We start from the raw sequence: 15073 nt of genomic DNA on the forward strand, positions 1-15073 counted from the left end.
GTAAGCTGTGTTTTCTTTCTTATTAGGCATTTCCACCCAAATTCTGTCCATATGTGAGCTGATAGCCTTCCATAGAGAGTTACAAAACCTAAACCACTGTTTTCTCTCATGTTTTAATATATTCAGTGGAGTTGCAGTGTCTTTACAAGGCTGTGTCTGATCATCAATCACATTTAGCACCGGGCCTTTGACATATGTTAACGTTAAGGTTATATATAGATTTGGACTATGCAATTTCATAAAACCTTACAAGAAAATGTCCCATTAATAGTTGGTAGTAGTAAAAAAAATAAAAAAAATAATAATTTTTAAAAAAGAAAAAAAAGTCATTATCATTCTAAAATGCTGATTTGGTGCTCAAGAAACATCATCAATGTTGAAAACAGTTGTGCTGTTTAATAATTTGTGGAAACTGTTTTCAGGATAAATAGAAAGTTCAGAAGAAAAGCATTTATTTGAAACATAAATGTTTTGTAACTTTATAAATGTATTTGCATACTTGCTGAATTACATTTCTTAAAAAAAATCTTTTTTTAAAACTGACCCCAATTTTTTATTTATTTTTTAAACTGTAAAAGTAATTTTCATTCTACACTAATTGTACATTATGCCAATGGTAATTGTGAGGGTTATTATTCTGAAAACAATAGCAACAGCAAAAAGCATCATATTCTGTATTCAAAATATAATTTCTTAAATTTCTCTTGATTTTGTAGTGAATAATGTCTAGGACGTTTTATTTGACTGGCTTGTGAGATTCACCCATGTAAAGGTTATATTAACTGTAGAGCATGGCGCTAGCAACGCCAAGGTCATGGGTTTGATTCCCAGGGAATGCATGAACTGATAAATGATATACCTTCAATGCAATGCTTTGAATGAAAGCATCTGCCAAATGCATAAATGTAAATGTAGAAGTGAAATGTATATTACTATGAAAATATATCTGCATAACAGCGCATCATTTTCATGCAAAATCATTTTATGTGTGTACGTTTTATTTTATGTCTGACTTATTCTCAGTCCACATGATTTTTATATATATATATATATATATATATATATATATATATATATATATATATATATATATGTATATATATATATATATATATATGTATATATATATATATAGTGGAAAGACCAAGTGGAGTCATCCCTGTCTTGTGCCACGCTCTACTGTAATACAATCTGATAGATGTCCATTTATTTTTATCCAGTGTGTGGGGTTGTCTAATAATGTGTTCACCTTTCTTAAACTCTTCTTGAAGGCCAGATCTCTCAAGGACTCTTTTTGGCATCTAACCATGATTGTTTCCCAGGTCTTTTGTTGGACGTGTAGTGTGGATCTAATCTGATAACTGTCTTTGGGGAATAAACCCTGATCATTATGTGTCATTTGAAGGAGGACCTCTTCAACTCGGATGCGTTATTTTCAGTGCACAGGGATATTTGTGTTCATGCTCTGTACAGCTCTGCCAGATATTTATGGAAGAAGATTGGTAGATAATTATGGTTAAGATCTAAATCACCACTGATTTATCCCCACTGTGCCTGTTAGACCTGACACAAGACATTCTGTCCATATTAAAGTGTCACACTGCTCACAGGAGCATCAGCTGAAGATGAGAACGTGACCGTAATGCTGATTAATACAGTGAATAAGTAGAAGTGCTGTATGTTCTGACACTTGTGTCATGGGCCGCTCAGATCTGCAGTCTTGGTCCAGGACACGCTTGCTGAATTCATTCAATCCCTCCGTCTTCACAGCTCTGCTCTCTGGAGATCAGGGAGAAGCAATTAAGCATGTCCCATCATATTCTCCACAGAGTCATCACACTTCATCTTTTTTTCTCCCCTTCTTTAAAACTTGCCCTTTCTTTCTTTCTTTCTTTCTTTCTTTCTTTCTTTCTTTCTTTCTTTCTTACAAAGGTTTTAGGCTGTGTAACACTCTATTGTACCAAATATGTAGGTTTCTTTTTTCCCCTTTTTCTTATTTGCTTCATTCTTAGTTTCTTCTTTTCGCTTCTTTTCATTTATTTCTTCTTTCCTTGCATCCTCCTCCCTCCTCCTCTTCCTTATTTCTTTCCTCTGAACTTTCTTTCCTTCCTCCTTTTCCTCTCCTCTCCTCTCCTCTCCTCTTTTATAAACTATAAAATTAAAGAAATAGCTAAATTACAATAACAAATAAAGAAATGTATATGACTGAATCAAGTTAATTACAACATATCAAAAACCCAAAAATAATATACACCAGAAACAAACCCTATAGGGTACATAAAATACATTTATAAATAAATAAATAAAACCGTTACAAGGCAGCAATAAAATGATTCTTTATACATCTTTTAAAACATTATTAGAAGAACATTTTCTTGCTAGATGGGAAAAAAAAACATTCCATAATTTAATACCCCTAAATCTTTTTGAGTATTGACCTCTACAAGTGAGAAATTTAGGAAGATGAAAATCTGAAGATTGACGAGTTGAGTAACAGTGAACCTGTAAATTTACTTTAAAATACATCTTAAATTGCTCTGGAATGTTACCTTCACTTGAATATATCTTATAAATGAAAACGCATTACTGAAAAAAATTGATATCATAAATAGTAAGAATTTGAAATTTCTGAAATAAAGAAGCAGATGAAGTATACCGGTATGCATTTGATCGGTTTGCAATCCTAACAAAATGTTTCTGTAGGATAATAATGTTTTGAAATGTTGTAGGAAAAGTACTCGCCCGAACTATATTACAATAAATTAAAATTTGAGTGAGAGATAACCAAGGTTGTGTCATCAGCTAACATTATTGGAGTAAGAATATTTGAAACATTCGATAAATCATTTATATACAGTAAATAAGAAATAGTAAGGGTCCAAGAATGGACCCCTGAGGAACCCCAGAGAGTAATCTTTCTTTGCTAGAATGCTAGATTTTAAATTATCCCTTCAAATGAACTGCTCCGTAATTTGAAATTGCTGTTTATAACTTATAAAGCTCTTTTGCCATAAAGGAGTGAGTTACTCTCAATTCTTCTGACAATCCTTTAATCCTCATTTACATATCCCTCATCTCTCTGTCTCTCTCTTTGGCCACATACACACTTTGTAGTTTCAGCAGTGGCGACCCCTAACTTATCATTCTGTTTGTGTACAGAACACGACTCTCTCCCGAAACTGCAAGGTTGACACCATGGTAACCATTGCAACTTTCTGGCGTCTTGCGGACAGATCTCCAATGCGTGTTTAAATGTCATTAACAGCTAGTTGTTCAGTTTGGTTCTGTACACACTGCATAGAATTGTCACTGCGGGTGTCACTCCTGTAAATACTGAACTCTTGTGTGTACAGAACAGGATTAACCACTACAAGATGAATTGACAACCTAATTTGTGTACGTGTAATTTGTTTACCTAATTTGTTTATTGTGTATGTGGCCTTTCTCTCTCTCCCTCCCTTCCACATCATCATACACAGCAAAGAAAAGTGTTATGAATGACACCTTAATTTATTGTGTTTTTGATTGTTTGTCAGTTGGATTCTTGGTATTTCCTTTGTTTTCATGTTTTTTTTATTTTGTCCAGATGGCAGGCCTGCAGCCGGGAAGAAAGATCTACTCCATTAATGAGGACCTGGTCTTCCTGAGGTCCTTTTCAGAGGTGGAGACCATGCTCAACCAGTCCTTCTGTATACGCCGCTCCCTCAGACTGCTGGTGGCCACCAAGAACAAAGAGTGAGTCCTTGTACATGGTAGAAATCAGATACTTACGCACCGACTTGTTAAATGTAGCCAGGCACAGTGTAAAAGGACACTACTGGTGTTAGAGTTACATGCAGGAGAGCTGCACATTGCAAAACTGTTGTTTTCAAAAGAGAATTCATTAATATTTAAACGAATGCCGGCACTTCTTGTTACTTAGAGTAGACACTGTTATGTGTCCCTAACAATATTTAAGCTCATGTCATAGTGCTTAAATAAAAGGGACAAAAAAGCCTAGCTTATGTGTTTGTGTCATATTTGTGTGTATCTGATAGGATTGTGAAGATTCCAGATGTTCATGGCACTCTTCCGTTTGTTCTCTGCGGTTCTTGTCCACCTTACGTTCATGCAGTTAAGAAAGGTGAGTTCTCGTTGTTTGTAATGATCAAAAAACACATGCACATTGTCACATTCATATGTGAAGTGATTATGGCCTCAAAAACCAGACCCAATCCTGTTTTTTCCATAAACATTCATGCATGTCATTCTGAATTGAGGAATGCATTGCGTTCCCAACGTATAACCTGCCAGGCAGATGTTAATGTACTATAAAAAGCTTGAAATGAAGCAAATTCGTGACACCAAGCTGCTGTGGTCATGTGATCAACATCTGGAGCTCTTCAACGTTTGAACCCAAACTCCGGATCCCTGCACGTTTCTGGATTTAAAAAGCACATTCTAGGAGCTTTTTGAAGTTAAACCATTAGCTCATCTTCACGGCACTTAGACAAATGCAAAAAGAGATTTATGATGTGTCATTATGGGAGCTTTTATCACTGCCAGTGCCCATGAATGAAGGGGTGTAAATTCCAGAATAAGTGGTCTATTCAAGGCAGAGCTGAGAATGTGAAATCGTCCTGTTAATAAACAATAATCATAAGTTCTTCTTGTCTCATAAATCTTATTGTTGCTGCAACTCGCTGAAATGGCCAATTTAAAATCTCTACATCAAACAGTTTTCTTTATTTAGCTCTCCAAGAGAATTTTTTTTTGTCGCATACTTTATCATTATGGGCATGCATTTATGATCTAACATGTTTCATTGATCTGACTTTTCAAGACCGGTACCTGGGAGTACATATAAAAAGCTACTCTCTTAAAAATAAAAGTTCCAAAAAGTACTGTTTCCAACAACTTTCAAACCAGGAGAAATTTGTAATTTAATTTGAGAAACGTCCCGTTTCTTTATTTCCGTTTTGTCGCCGCCAATGCCGTCATATCCGCTTTGTCCCTGGTTTCCGCTCGTGCTGCCATGGCAACCAGAGCTATGAACCAGAGCCCTCTGATAGTAACCAAAGCTACTGACGCGGACAACTTTGTAGTTCGCAATGTCTATCTGCACGCTGTTGTTGTTTCGTTCAAACATTACGGACCATGGCAAGCAGACTTTGGATAAAAAAGAGAACTAAAACGAGAATCAATATCAGCGCGGTGTTTTCGAGATTCCTAGAGCTCCCATAGACAGTATATAAACGAGAGCTCCACGTCCGAGACTTCGACCTTTCCTAACTTACATGTACTTTATTAAACAGGTGAGCACATTTACATAAAACTAATCAATGTTATATAGTTCAACAATGATAAAATGTCAGAATATGATCTGTATGTTATTCTAATGTTGATCTAGCTTACTGCTAGTCTCATACAGACAGACTAACACATACATTTAAACACATTCAAATGCAGTTTAGTGTGCTAGTGTAATGTTAGACCAAGTGAAAACAGCGCTGCGTTACCTCACAAGTTTAATTTGTCTAATAAACTGACCTGTGAGTTGTAATTCTGCACTTGCGTGCAGTTCGGTAGAATGAAATGTCCATATTCCTTTTAACTGTTATATCCACGGGATCGCGTCGCGTGTGGAGCTGATAGCTGTCTCTTAGCAATCCCGAACTGCTTCATATCACAGTCATGATAAAAGCATCTGTATTCAGTCATCCATAAACATTATTAGGTCGGTCGGCTTGACGTTGACGACAAGATCCATAATTCTTAGCAAATGTTGCGTCATCAAACTACGCCTTTGTTATTGTAAAGAGGTTAGCGACCCCTAGTGGCGAAAAATTCCATACTGTACGTTTAATAATCTGATGATCCTTTTCCACCACTAAGAACCTTTTGTGCAATGGAAAAAGGGTACATGGATGTTAAAGGTTCTTAATGGAACCATAGATGCCAATAAGGGACCTTTATTTTTAAGAGTAGGCTTCAGAAGGCCAGGAATTACCACAAAAAAATCACACACAAAAAACAAAACATTTAAAATGCATTAAAGTACAACAAACACATATAGCTAGATTGCTACTATACAAATACAAACTGATGCTTTGTCAACATTGATGAGGCAGCAAACATAACATCAAACACATTGTGTCTAGACCAGTTTGGAATTGCCTACATGTAAAGTATACAACATTTTTACATCAAAATCATCCATTTGACGTATTTTATTGGTTCATTTAAGGTTATTGTGCATTATAGGCATTCTTTCTGTGTGTATACAGGCTCTGAGGCAGCTGCAGCGGGTCTTCAGCCTGGTCAGTGTGTGCTTAAAGTCAACGGAAACAACATGAACCAGAGCAGTTACCAGGAAGTATTGGAGCACTTCAGTGGCCATCAGCCTGTCCTGGAGCAGCAAGACACAGTGAGAATCAGCATGCATTGTGTTTAACGCTGCATTATGTGTTTTTCTATAGGCTACGTAGGCCCACATATGGTGATCCCAGAGGTTGTTTGTTTCTGACACGATATACAGTACCTGTTTCCTCCCTTTGTGACATTATTTTCTTCTGCCACAGAGCTGTGGTCAGTGGGCGTACCGTGTGTATGAGGATGTGGAAGAGCAGATGTCTTTCAGGGGTTGTGAGAATGGCTCAGATTCAGAGGATGGCTGCACTAATGGAACAGGTAGAATGTGTGTGTGTGTGTTTGCTGGCAAATGACAGGTGTACCCAAAAAAAGGTTATTATCGTTAACGGAAACTATTATGAATGCAAAAGCCATGTGAACACTAGATCCAATGTCACATGCATTTGTGAATGCAAGCTCATGTGAAGAAGTTTTGTCATCTGCTACAGTATGTACCAAAATTCATGTGTGGTGAACTCATGCAAAGACATTTGACCAATAGAGGATCAACATAATAGATAACAACAAACTGATTAATATCTCAAACCTGACTTGACAATTATAATATTACAAAAGATTTCTATTTCAAATAAATGCTGTTCCATAAAAATATTAAGCAGCACAACATTGATAAATTTTCTTATTTATTTCTTTGTTTGTAATAACCAAATCAGCTTATTAGAATGATTTCTGAAGGGTCATGTGACATTGAAGACGGGTGTAATGGCTTAAAATAAATAAAAACATAAACTACATAAAAATGGTAGTGTGTGTGTGTGTATATACAGTATATATTTATGTTATTGTTTATAATTTAAACTTCCTGATCAATTTAAACTAAAACTAAACTGAAAATAAAAATGCACAATTAAATTATTTCACTTCTTTTTTTCATAAATTCTTTTCATAATTTACCTTTGTGATGGAAATGTGATGGAAAAGGGTCCTGTGCACATTCATCTGTGTTCCTGTTGGATTCTTTATATCTGTGTGTTCTCTGGATTTTCTAGGCTCTGTAAGAAGGCTGGAACTGTTGTCCATCTCTGACGATGTTCCTTCGGTCAGTCTGAATGTGGATAATGTTCATGTGGAACATGGGGTTGTGTACGAGTACGTCAGCACAGCAGGGATCAAACACTGTGTTCTGGAGAAGATGGTGGAACCCAAGGGCTGCTTCAACCTCGCTGCAAAGGTCAGACCATGCTTAAACAATGAATATATGACTTCTGAATGTTGTTTCTGATGACCTATGTTTGGGCCTGTGCAAATAATAAGTTAAATTCCAATGTAGTTTTCTTTAACCTATCACATGTTCTTGTGTGTATTTTGAATTTTCTCAGATACTGAATGCCTTTGTGAAGGACGACAGTCTGTTTGTGAAAAGCTGCCGACAGCTAATGGCTCAGAATGAGAAAGTGGTGACGATGCCACAGTTTGAGTTTCGAAACATCTGTGACAACAAGATGGAGAGCATAGAAAAACGCATTAGCAGCTACAAACAGGTGTGGCTTCTCTCTGTGTTACTACTTAGTCATTTTGTCATATTCCCTGGTGCACTTCATATTAGATAAGAAAATATCACAATGCTTTGATACATGAATTGTCGTTTTTTTCTTATTTTCTTAAATCAATATTTAAAAATGGAAATCTGATATTCGTCATAATAAATGGAAAAATAGTTCGCAAGTGCTGTTTCATGGTGCTTTAATATTCTCTTCCAGTTTGTGGAGGAATTGCAGACGAAGGCCTCGCCCATGTTTAAGAAGGCGAGCACTAAACCTCAAGTTCTGGGCTGCATGGATTTCGTCCCCACAAACTGTCACCTGAACCTGATGCAGGTGACCTGCCCGAAGAGCACCTCCTCAGGCGGACGGGCCTTCAGCATCCGCTTCGGACGCAAGAACTCATTTTTCGGCCTTGATCCTGACCAAGGTGCATAGTTATTTAAGGGGATTTAGAAGGATTTAATGTTAAATATTATATTATATTTATTAAAATATTTACATATAATAGTTCATTATTATTTTATAATAAATGTTAATATTTCTATTTCTCAAAGAGATTAATAAAATATGTTGTCTGAAAAATGACTAAATACTACCATGTTAAAATCACTCAATTCCCAGATCTGTCTGGAATTATTTATATCGTGGGTTCAGCTCATGGGCTCAGTTAACCAAATCTTCACATTATGAACATTGAAAATTGTAAAATAGTAATTAAGCTTTATGGTGAAAACCTCCCAGGTCTTGTAAAAACCATGGCCTGCTATTCCCAAAGTAATCCAGAGCTTTTTAAAGCACCTCCATCAGACCTCCATTAAGACACCATTAGGCCACAATAAGTAGCTTTTAGTGATGTCATCATCCTTGTCCCATAGGCCTACAGTCCTCCACTTAATGAGGCCTAACGCCTGCCCCTCTCTCTTATTATCACGGTTTATGAGGCCTGATGCTTTATTTAAGCCTCATCAAATACAACAAATTAGCAAACTCAACAAAAAATGTTTTTTGGGGGTTTCTCCTAGCCTGATTGTAGTTGGTCAGATGTGTCCAGATTATTCTTGGAACAAAAATTAAACAATTTATTCATAGCAATTTTGACATCAATTTTGTGAAATGTAATTTGTTTTCTTTACAAAAAGAAAAATACTATTTTGATTAGCAGCAATGCCTGGAGTTTGTGATATAGCTTCATTATACCTATAAATTAATAAACCCTTTTGTTGTATATTTTTCTTAATTTATTTGATTTTCAAGTCATTCTATCTGATGCTTTCAAGACTATCAAATCCAAATTCCAAACCATCCTGCAATTTTCAAGACTTCTTTGGCTCCACCTGCCCAGATTGCTGCGGCCCAACTTACTGTCTAGCCGCCACGTGTAGCTGGGAAAAGGACCACATAATGCTTTGTTCCTTATGCTCCTCAGCACGAGATGTTTTATTTTTCAGTCTCTGCTTCACATCTGCTCTGCAGTTGTCTCACGGTCAGAGATGTTTAAAATTCCTCCGGTACACTTCTCTGCAGCCGAAAGCCTCATGGTCCATGTCTTTACCACATGCAAGAGTACGCCTCGCTGGTTTTCAGCCATTCAATTCTTCTGTTTTATTGAGTCACGGTCACAGAAGCCCAAATCTAGTGTGCTGTGTCCCTAGACAGCATGAAGGCTGTTGCAAAGTCTGGGTACCATAATTATGTCTTCTAAGATGTCTTCTCTTGGCCTAAATGTAAGGTAGCATTGCTTATATTTCCCAGATTGCATTGCAACAAGCTCAGTGAAAAAAGTAATTAATAAAGAAAAGTTATTATTATTATTATTATTATTATTATTATTTTTTTTTTAATCTTATGTCATTTTGTTCCTGCAGCCAATCTGAATCCCATGTCCCACGCTGTGCACTGTGTGACCAGCATGGCGGCCCCCTCCTGGAGTTGCCTGAGTTCGGATGAAGAGACAGAGGAGGGTGAGGGGAGCACGGAGAACGGCAGGAAGCATGAAGAGGGAGGGCTCAGCTTCCTCCTCAAACAGGAAGACATGGAGAGCCAGGACAATTACATCTGCCTCTATAACCGCCTGGACATTTCAGTGCGAGAAATGAAGCAATACGTGGCCCAGATAGATGTGTAAGTGGTGAGGTAGATTAACAGTGTATTACCATAAAATAGTGTCTTAAAATAGATTACATTTTTGGAAATCTAAAATTACAAGTTGGAAATTATTATTCTATAGTGAATATACATTTAATCTAAAATATTCTTAAGTTTTAAAATATTTAATAAGCTAAAAAAAAATATATTTTTTGAGTGCATTAGGTCAAAAACATTTTAATAGAAACTGCACTCAAGCTTATACTCAAGCTTTAGCTTAAGTATTTTAGATTAAATGTATATTTAACTAGCAAAAATAAATGGCAAAAAGTTTTAAGCACATCACTGCATCAGTTAAAGTGTAAATTGGCACAACTTTTTTCAAATTCTCATCTGGTTTTAGTAGCCTCCTCTTTGAGGAGTTCCTCGAGTTCAAAAAAACTTCAGGATGTTCTTTTATGACAGTCTAAAAATATTTAGGGCTCAGACAGAAAAAAAAACAAGGCTGAAGCCATAACAGACGACTGCAGAGGAAACATTTCAACAGCCTCTCAGGAGGAACAAATGTTTGTTATTCAGTAGCTAGCATGTGCTGATGTAGAAGTTAATTGTCAGTGAAATGGAGTCATTTCTCAATCCTATTCCCTCACCTCTCTCCCAGTGCCTTTCTGTCAGTCTACACTTCCCTGTCCTATAAAAGAACAAAGCTCATTAGTAAAATATAAGGGTGTTTGTTTAACTAGGGACACGTTTGTCCTTTTTGTCTAAAACACTGTTTAAATAAGCTTGAACAATAAGCTAATTTAACGGGGCTATATGTATAATTTATATGTATATATATTAAAGTTCAGAATGGCTATAAAAAAAAGTAAAAATTCAAATTTTCAGCATACTTAATAATAAATAGAAAATTCAAAAGAACAGCATTTAATTTAGATAAAACCTTTTGTAAAGATGTAAAAGTATTTACTTTTTCTTTTGATCAATTTAATGCATCCTTTTTTTTCCATGAGGGGAAAATCAACTCATAACCCAGGTTTAGTGTCAAAGCACTCTTAAAATTCATTAGAACAATTCCTGTCTAGCTGTTTCCAAACCTTTCTAAATATTTTTAATTTTAGACTTCTGTCATCGATAACTGGACCGACCCAGCCCCAGGGCTCTGAGCCACCCTCGATTGAGACCGCCCCCTCAACCTCTCCCATACCGGAGGAGACGGACCAAGACAAGACGGAGCATTGCGGGAACAAGAGAGTGTGCTTCAAAGTGAACGAAGACGATCAAGAGGACTCTGGACACGACACTATGAGCTACAGAGACTCATACAGGTGGGGAAAAGATTGTTGATGATGATGTTTATGAAATAAAATATCAAGTAACAAAGGTTTGCGTCAAGCCTGCAACATGCCCTGATCCCATCATCTCTCCTTTCTTTATCCGTCTAATAAATAAGTTTCTAAAATGTCCATATTGAGAAGAGCAGTAACTTTCTTCTCTCTTATGAGTTTCACAGTAACATTTTGTTTACCATGAAATGACATATAAAAGTTGATTTAAAATCCCAGTCTTCCTCCAACACGCGTGAAACGGAGAGAGGCGAGATGGGGCTTCTGGGCTCCTGTCAAACAGATGTTGCTAAAACAGACACGTAGGAAGACGATAAACATCCCTTACAAAGAACCTGTTGTGTCACAGCGACCCAGACGCCCGCTTTAACCACTAAAGAATACATTCAGTCACTGTTGTTATGTCGTCATTATATGGAGCAAAGTTTGTTTGGTTGTGATCTAGACCTGACGGAGCAGGGCAAAACTGAGACTGACCACAGCCGAGTGGATTTTTTTTTGCTTCTGTCAGGATAACTGGTTGCCTGCCTTTGCACCCTCTATCATTATGTGGCGTTCCGCTTTAAAATCCTGCTACTCTGTGATAGGGTGAGCTCATGAACAGCTGCAGCCATCGTGTTTTATAGATAGAAACATTTTTCCTCTATTTAGGCTCTTACAGCAAGTAACTGGATTTGTCTGTGGGATGTAGGTAGGCCGTCTGTTCTTGTTATCGTGAGAAGAGGGCTGGCTGTTAGGGAACATGAACTTTCAAGGGTTCAGGAGGTTAAATGGTAAAACATTTTTTTCTTTTTCAATTTCTGGGAGTGATACAACCTGCTGGTCATGAGCTTGACTTGCTTCCATTCTTGGCTTGTGGCAGCGCTAAATTTGGCCTCTCCTCTAGTTTTGGGGTGGGTAAAGGGAACTTCTGCTACTCTTCTACTACTAGTGGGTACAGCCTGTCTTCCCCTCTCAAGCTTTTTTGGAGCACAGAGTTTCATTCTATATCAGAGTAAACATTTCAAGGCTGCCAAGTAGACATCCACCTAAAACATTGTTGATCTCAGTGGATAAACGTTGAAATTGGAAGTTTGTTGATGTTTAAATTGTTGTGAAATGACTTCAGCTCTAATGATAAATATTCCATTGTATTAAAGACATAGTTCACCCAGAAATGACAATTATACTATAATTGGTTTCACTTTATTTTGATGGTCCCTTTAACACATTCTGTAGACTATAAGTAACGTTGCACCTACATGTCTACTAACTCTCATTAGAGTGTTAGTTAAGTATTAATAGACTGGTAGGGTTAGGGTTAGATTAAGTTGACATGTAGTTGCAAAATTACTTATAGTCAGTAGAGTGTCTGTTGGAGGAACGTCACAATAAAGTGTTTGCAGATATTAAGCAGACACTCTACTAATACTCATACTAATTTGAATCAGTCTCTACAAGCGTCCTTTTCATCACATGAACTAAAAAACATTTGTACTTGTGTTCTACAGTGAGTGTAACAGCAACCGGGACTCAGTGCTGTCATACACCAGCGTCCGGAGCAACAGTTCATACCTGGGCAGTGATGAGATGGGCTCAGGTAACTGTCGTCTTTTTAAAATGTGGTTACAATGTTGAAATTCAGGACAATTTCTAAAAGGAAATTGCTACTTTTATTTTGTTTTCCAGGAGATGAGTTACCATGTGATATGCAGATCCCTTTCGACAAGCAGGATAAACTACACGGATGTCTGGAACACCTCTTCAATCAGGTAAATTGATTTCCTCAATCATAAATGAAACTTTTAGAGTCTTTTGCCAATTTAAACTTGATATTCCCTTTGTAACTGTTGCCCTTTGTCTGACACCACTCACCTTCTTATTTTATCTTCTATTTTTGCTCTTCATCAATACATCCCCTCTTAGTTTCCCTCTCTTCTCCCTCTCTAACTCCCACAGTATCGTTTATCACATTACCAACATCTCTAGTGAGCACTCTTTGACCTCTACACCTCTGCTCTTTGACCTCAAAATCTATCGTCTTCTGGAGGTCACCAGATTTTGACCCCCTCTCAATTACCCAGATATCAATAAATGGGCTCTTTATCCACTGCAGACAGGTTACATGTGGACAGACTGAAAGCAGCAGGTCTGGCGTTAGCAAGGGCGTGTAGCCGGTCTTCAGTTAGCACAGGATGTGTGTGTGGTGACAGGCATAACTGTGTCTTTTTCATTCTCAGGTTGACTCTATCAACAGTCTCCTGAAGGGCCCTGTCATGAGCAAAGCTTGTGAGGAAACCAAGCATTTTCACACCGACCACAGTCAGCCAGGTACCGCCCGGTCAGGGTGTGCGCTATATTTGAATGTGTGCTATCTTTGGAAACTCATTTGAGGGATGTGTGTATTTGGGTTTTCCGTTAGTGTGTAGGGGACATTTTTGGGTAGGGGCGTGTGAATGTTTCTGTTTACATCTGTACGTTATTACAACTGCATGTGAGAAAAACACACTAGTTTCTCCTATGTGTTTTATGTATTTTAGGGGTGTTTATAATTAGCCCCTGTTTTAAAAAAAGGGTCTGACAGCAATTATGTTTTGTTTTTGTTTTTTTTGTGCGTTCACACTGCTAGTTACACATATTGTCCTGTTTGTAAGATATTGCAAACCACATCTATGAACATCTTTTATTGTTACCTTCACTTTTTTCCGTAATAGAGTTTCGGCACACAGATGACTGGCCTATACGTTGGCGGCAGGTCTTGCACAAGAACATCCAGGAGGACCCTTGGAACCTGCCCATTTCAATCAAATGTCTAGTTAACAGTCTTCATCGCTTCGTAGAAGGTACGCTTAAGCCTGAACAATCAATACCAAATATCAAAATAACCCTTTTACTTTTTTAGTACATGTTTTTTGTTTTATTGTGCAAATTATATTATTAGTGTAAATTATTTTAATGCAGATTTATGTAATAAAACTTGCAGTTATTAATTCGAAAAGTAACTTTACCACTGGGATATATCAAGATGCTGGTGATGTTTTAGTAGTCCTCCAAAAATCTAATTCAAACTTTCATTCATGTCTGGCTCCATTCAGATTTTTCGTAATTATATAGTCTGTAGAATGTCTGTTAAGGGACCATCAAAATATTGACATGTAGTTGCAAAGTTACAAAATTTATAATAATTTCTTAAGTGGACTATTGAAATAGTGTTAACCGTTTTAGCATTTAAAACCATGTGACACATGGCAGTGGAATAAAAAAAATTAGTCTTTAACTTCTTTTAACTTGAGCACTATGCTTTGCATAACGCCATGTCATGTGCAGGATGCTGCAAACGGTGCTAGCGCAAGTCACATGTCCGTCTAGCATGTTTAAATAGAAAAACAATGGAAAAGCAGAGCAGTGGAAATGCTACTCAGTAAAAAATGTTAGTTTCCCAAGCCTTGTAATACAGTTATATTGTCTTGTATTATAGTGTGTTGGGTTGTATTCATGTCTATTTGTAACTGTGTTTCAGATGGAAGGAGTCAACTCTTGTTGGCGCTGCTTAAATGCACTGGTAAGTTACGCCTTGATTTGAACTTTCCTTTGTTGAACTTGATCATTGTAGATCATTTCAAATAGCTATTAAGAAGTCAACCCAGAATGTTTACATGATCCTGCACTTGCGTCATCATCTTGGTGAGATTTCAGAAAGGAAACTGCAGTGTATGTGATTTGTCTTCCCCACTACAGTTTTGGATTATCCTGTATTTACAGACACCT

At 37.1% G+C, this 15073-nt stretch overlaps 1 protein-coding gene across 1 annotated transcript in view; it reads left to right on the forward strand.

Annotated features, from left to right (window-relative positions):
- prex1 (phosphatidylinositol-3,4,5-trisphosphate-dependent Rac exchange factor 1) overlaps window positions 1-15073 on the forward strand; it is a 74563-nt gene that overhangs the window by 50453 nt on the left and 9037 nt on the right. The window contains exons 18-31 of the mRNA XM_084138683.1: window positions 3587-3735; window positions 4038-4123; window positions 6267-6406; window positions 6561-6669; window positions 7401-7582; window positions 7731-7892; window positions 8112-8322; window positions 9761-10016; window positions 11102-11308; window positions 12817-12905; window positions 12995-13077; window positions 13546-13636; window positions 14020-14148; window positions 14826-14867. Coding sequence (XP_083994809.1) covers window positions 3587-3735; window positions 4038-4123; window positions 6267-6406; window positions 6561-6669; window positions 7401-7582; window positions 7731-7892; window positions 8112-8322; window positions 9761-10016; window positions 11102-11308; window positions 12817-12905; window positions 12995-13077; window positions 13546-13636; window positions 14020-14148; window positions 14826-14867 — 1936 coding nt within the window. The remainder of the gene's footprint in view (window positions 1-3586; window positions 3736-4037; window positions 4124-6266; window positions 6407-6560; window positions 6670-7400; window positions 7583-7730; window positions 7893-8111; window positions 8323-9760; window positions 10017-11101; window positions 11309-12816; window positions 12906-12994; window positions 13078-13545; window positions 13637-14019; window positions 14149-14825; window positions 14868-15073) is intronic.

The sequence above is a fragment of the Abramis brama genome, assembly GCF_963993115.1.
Source record: "Abramis brama genome assembly, chromosome: 16".
Lineage (NCBI taxonomy): Eukaryota > Metazoa > Chordata > Actinopteri > Cypriniformes > Leuciscidae > Abramis > Abramis brama.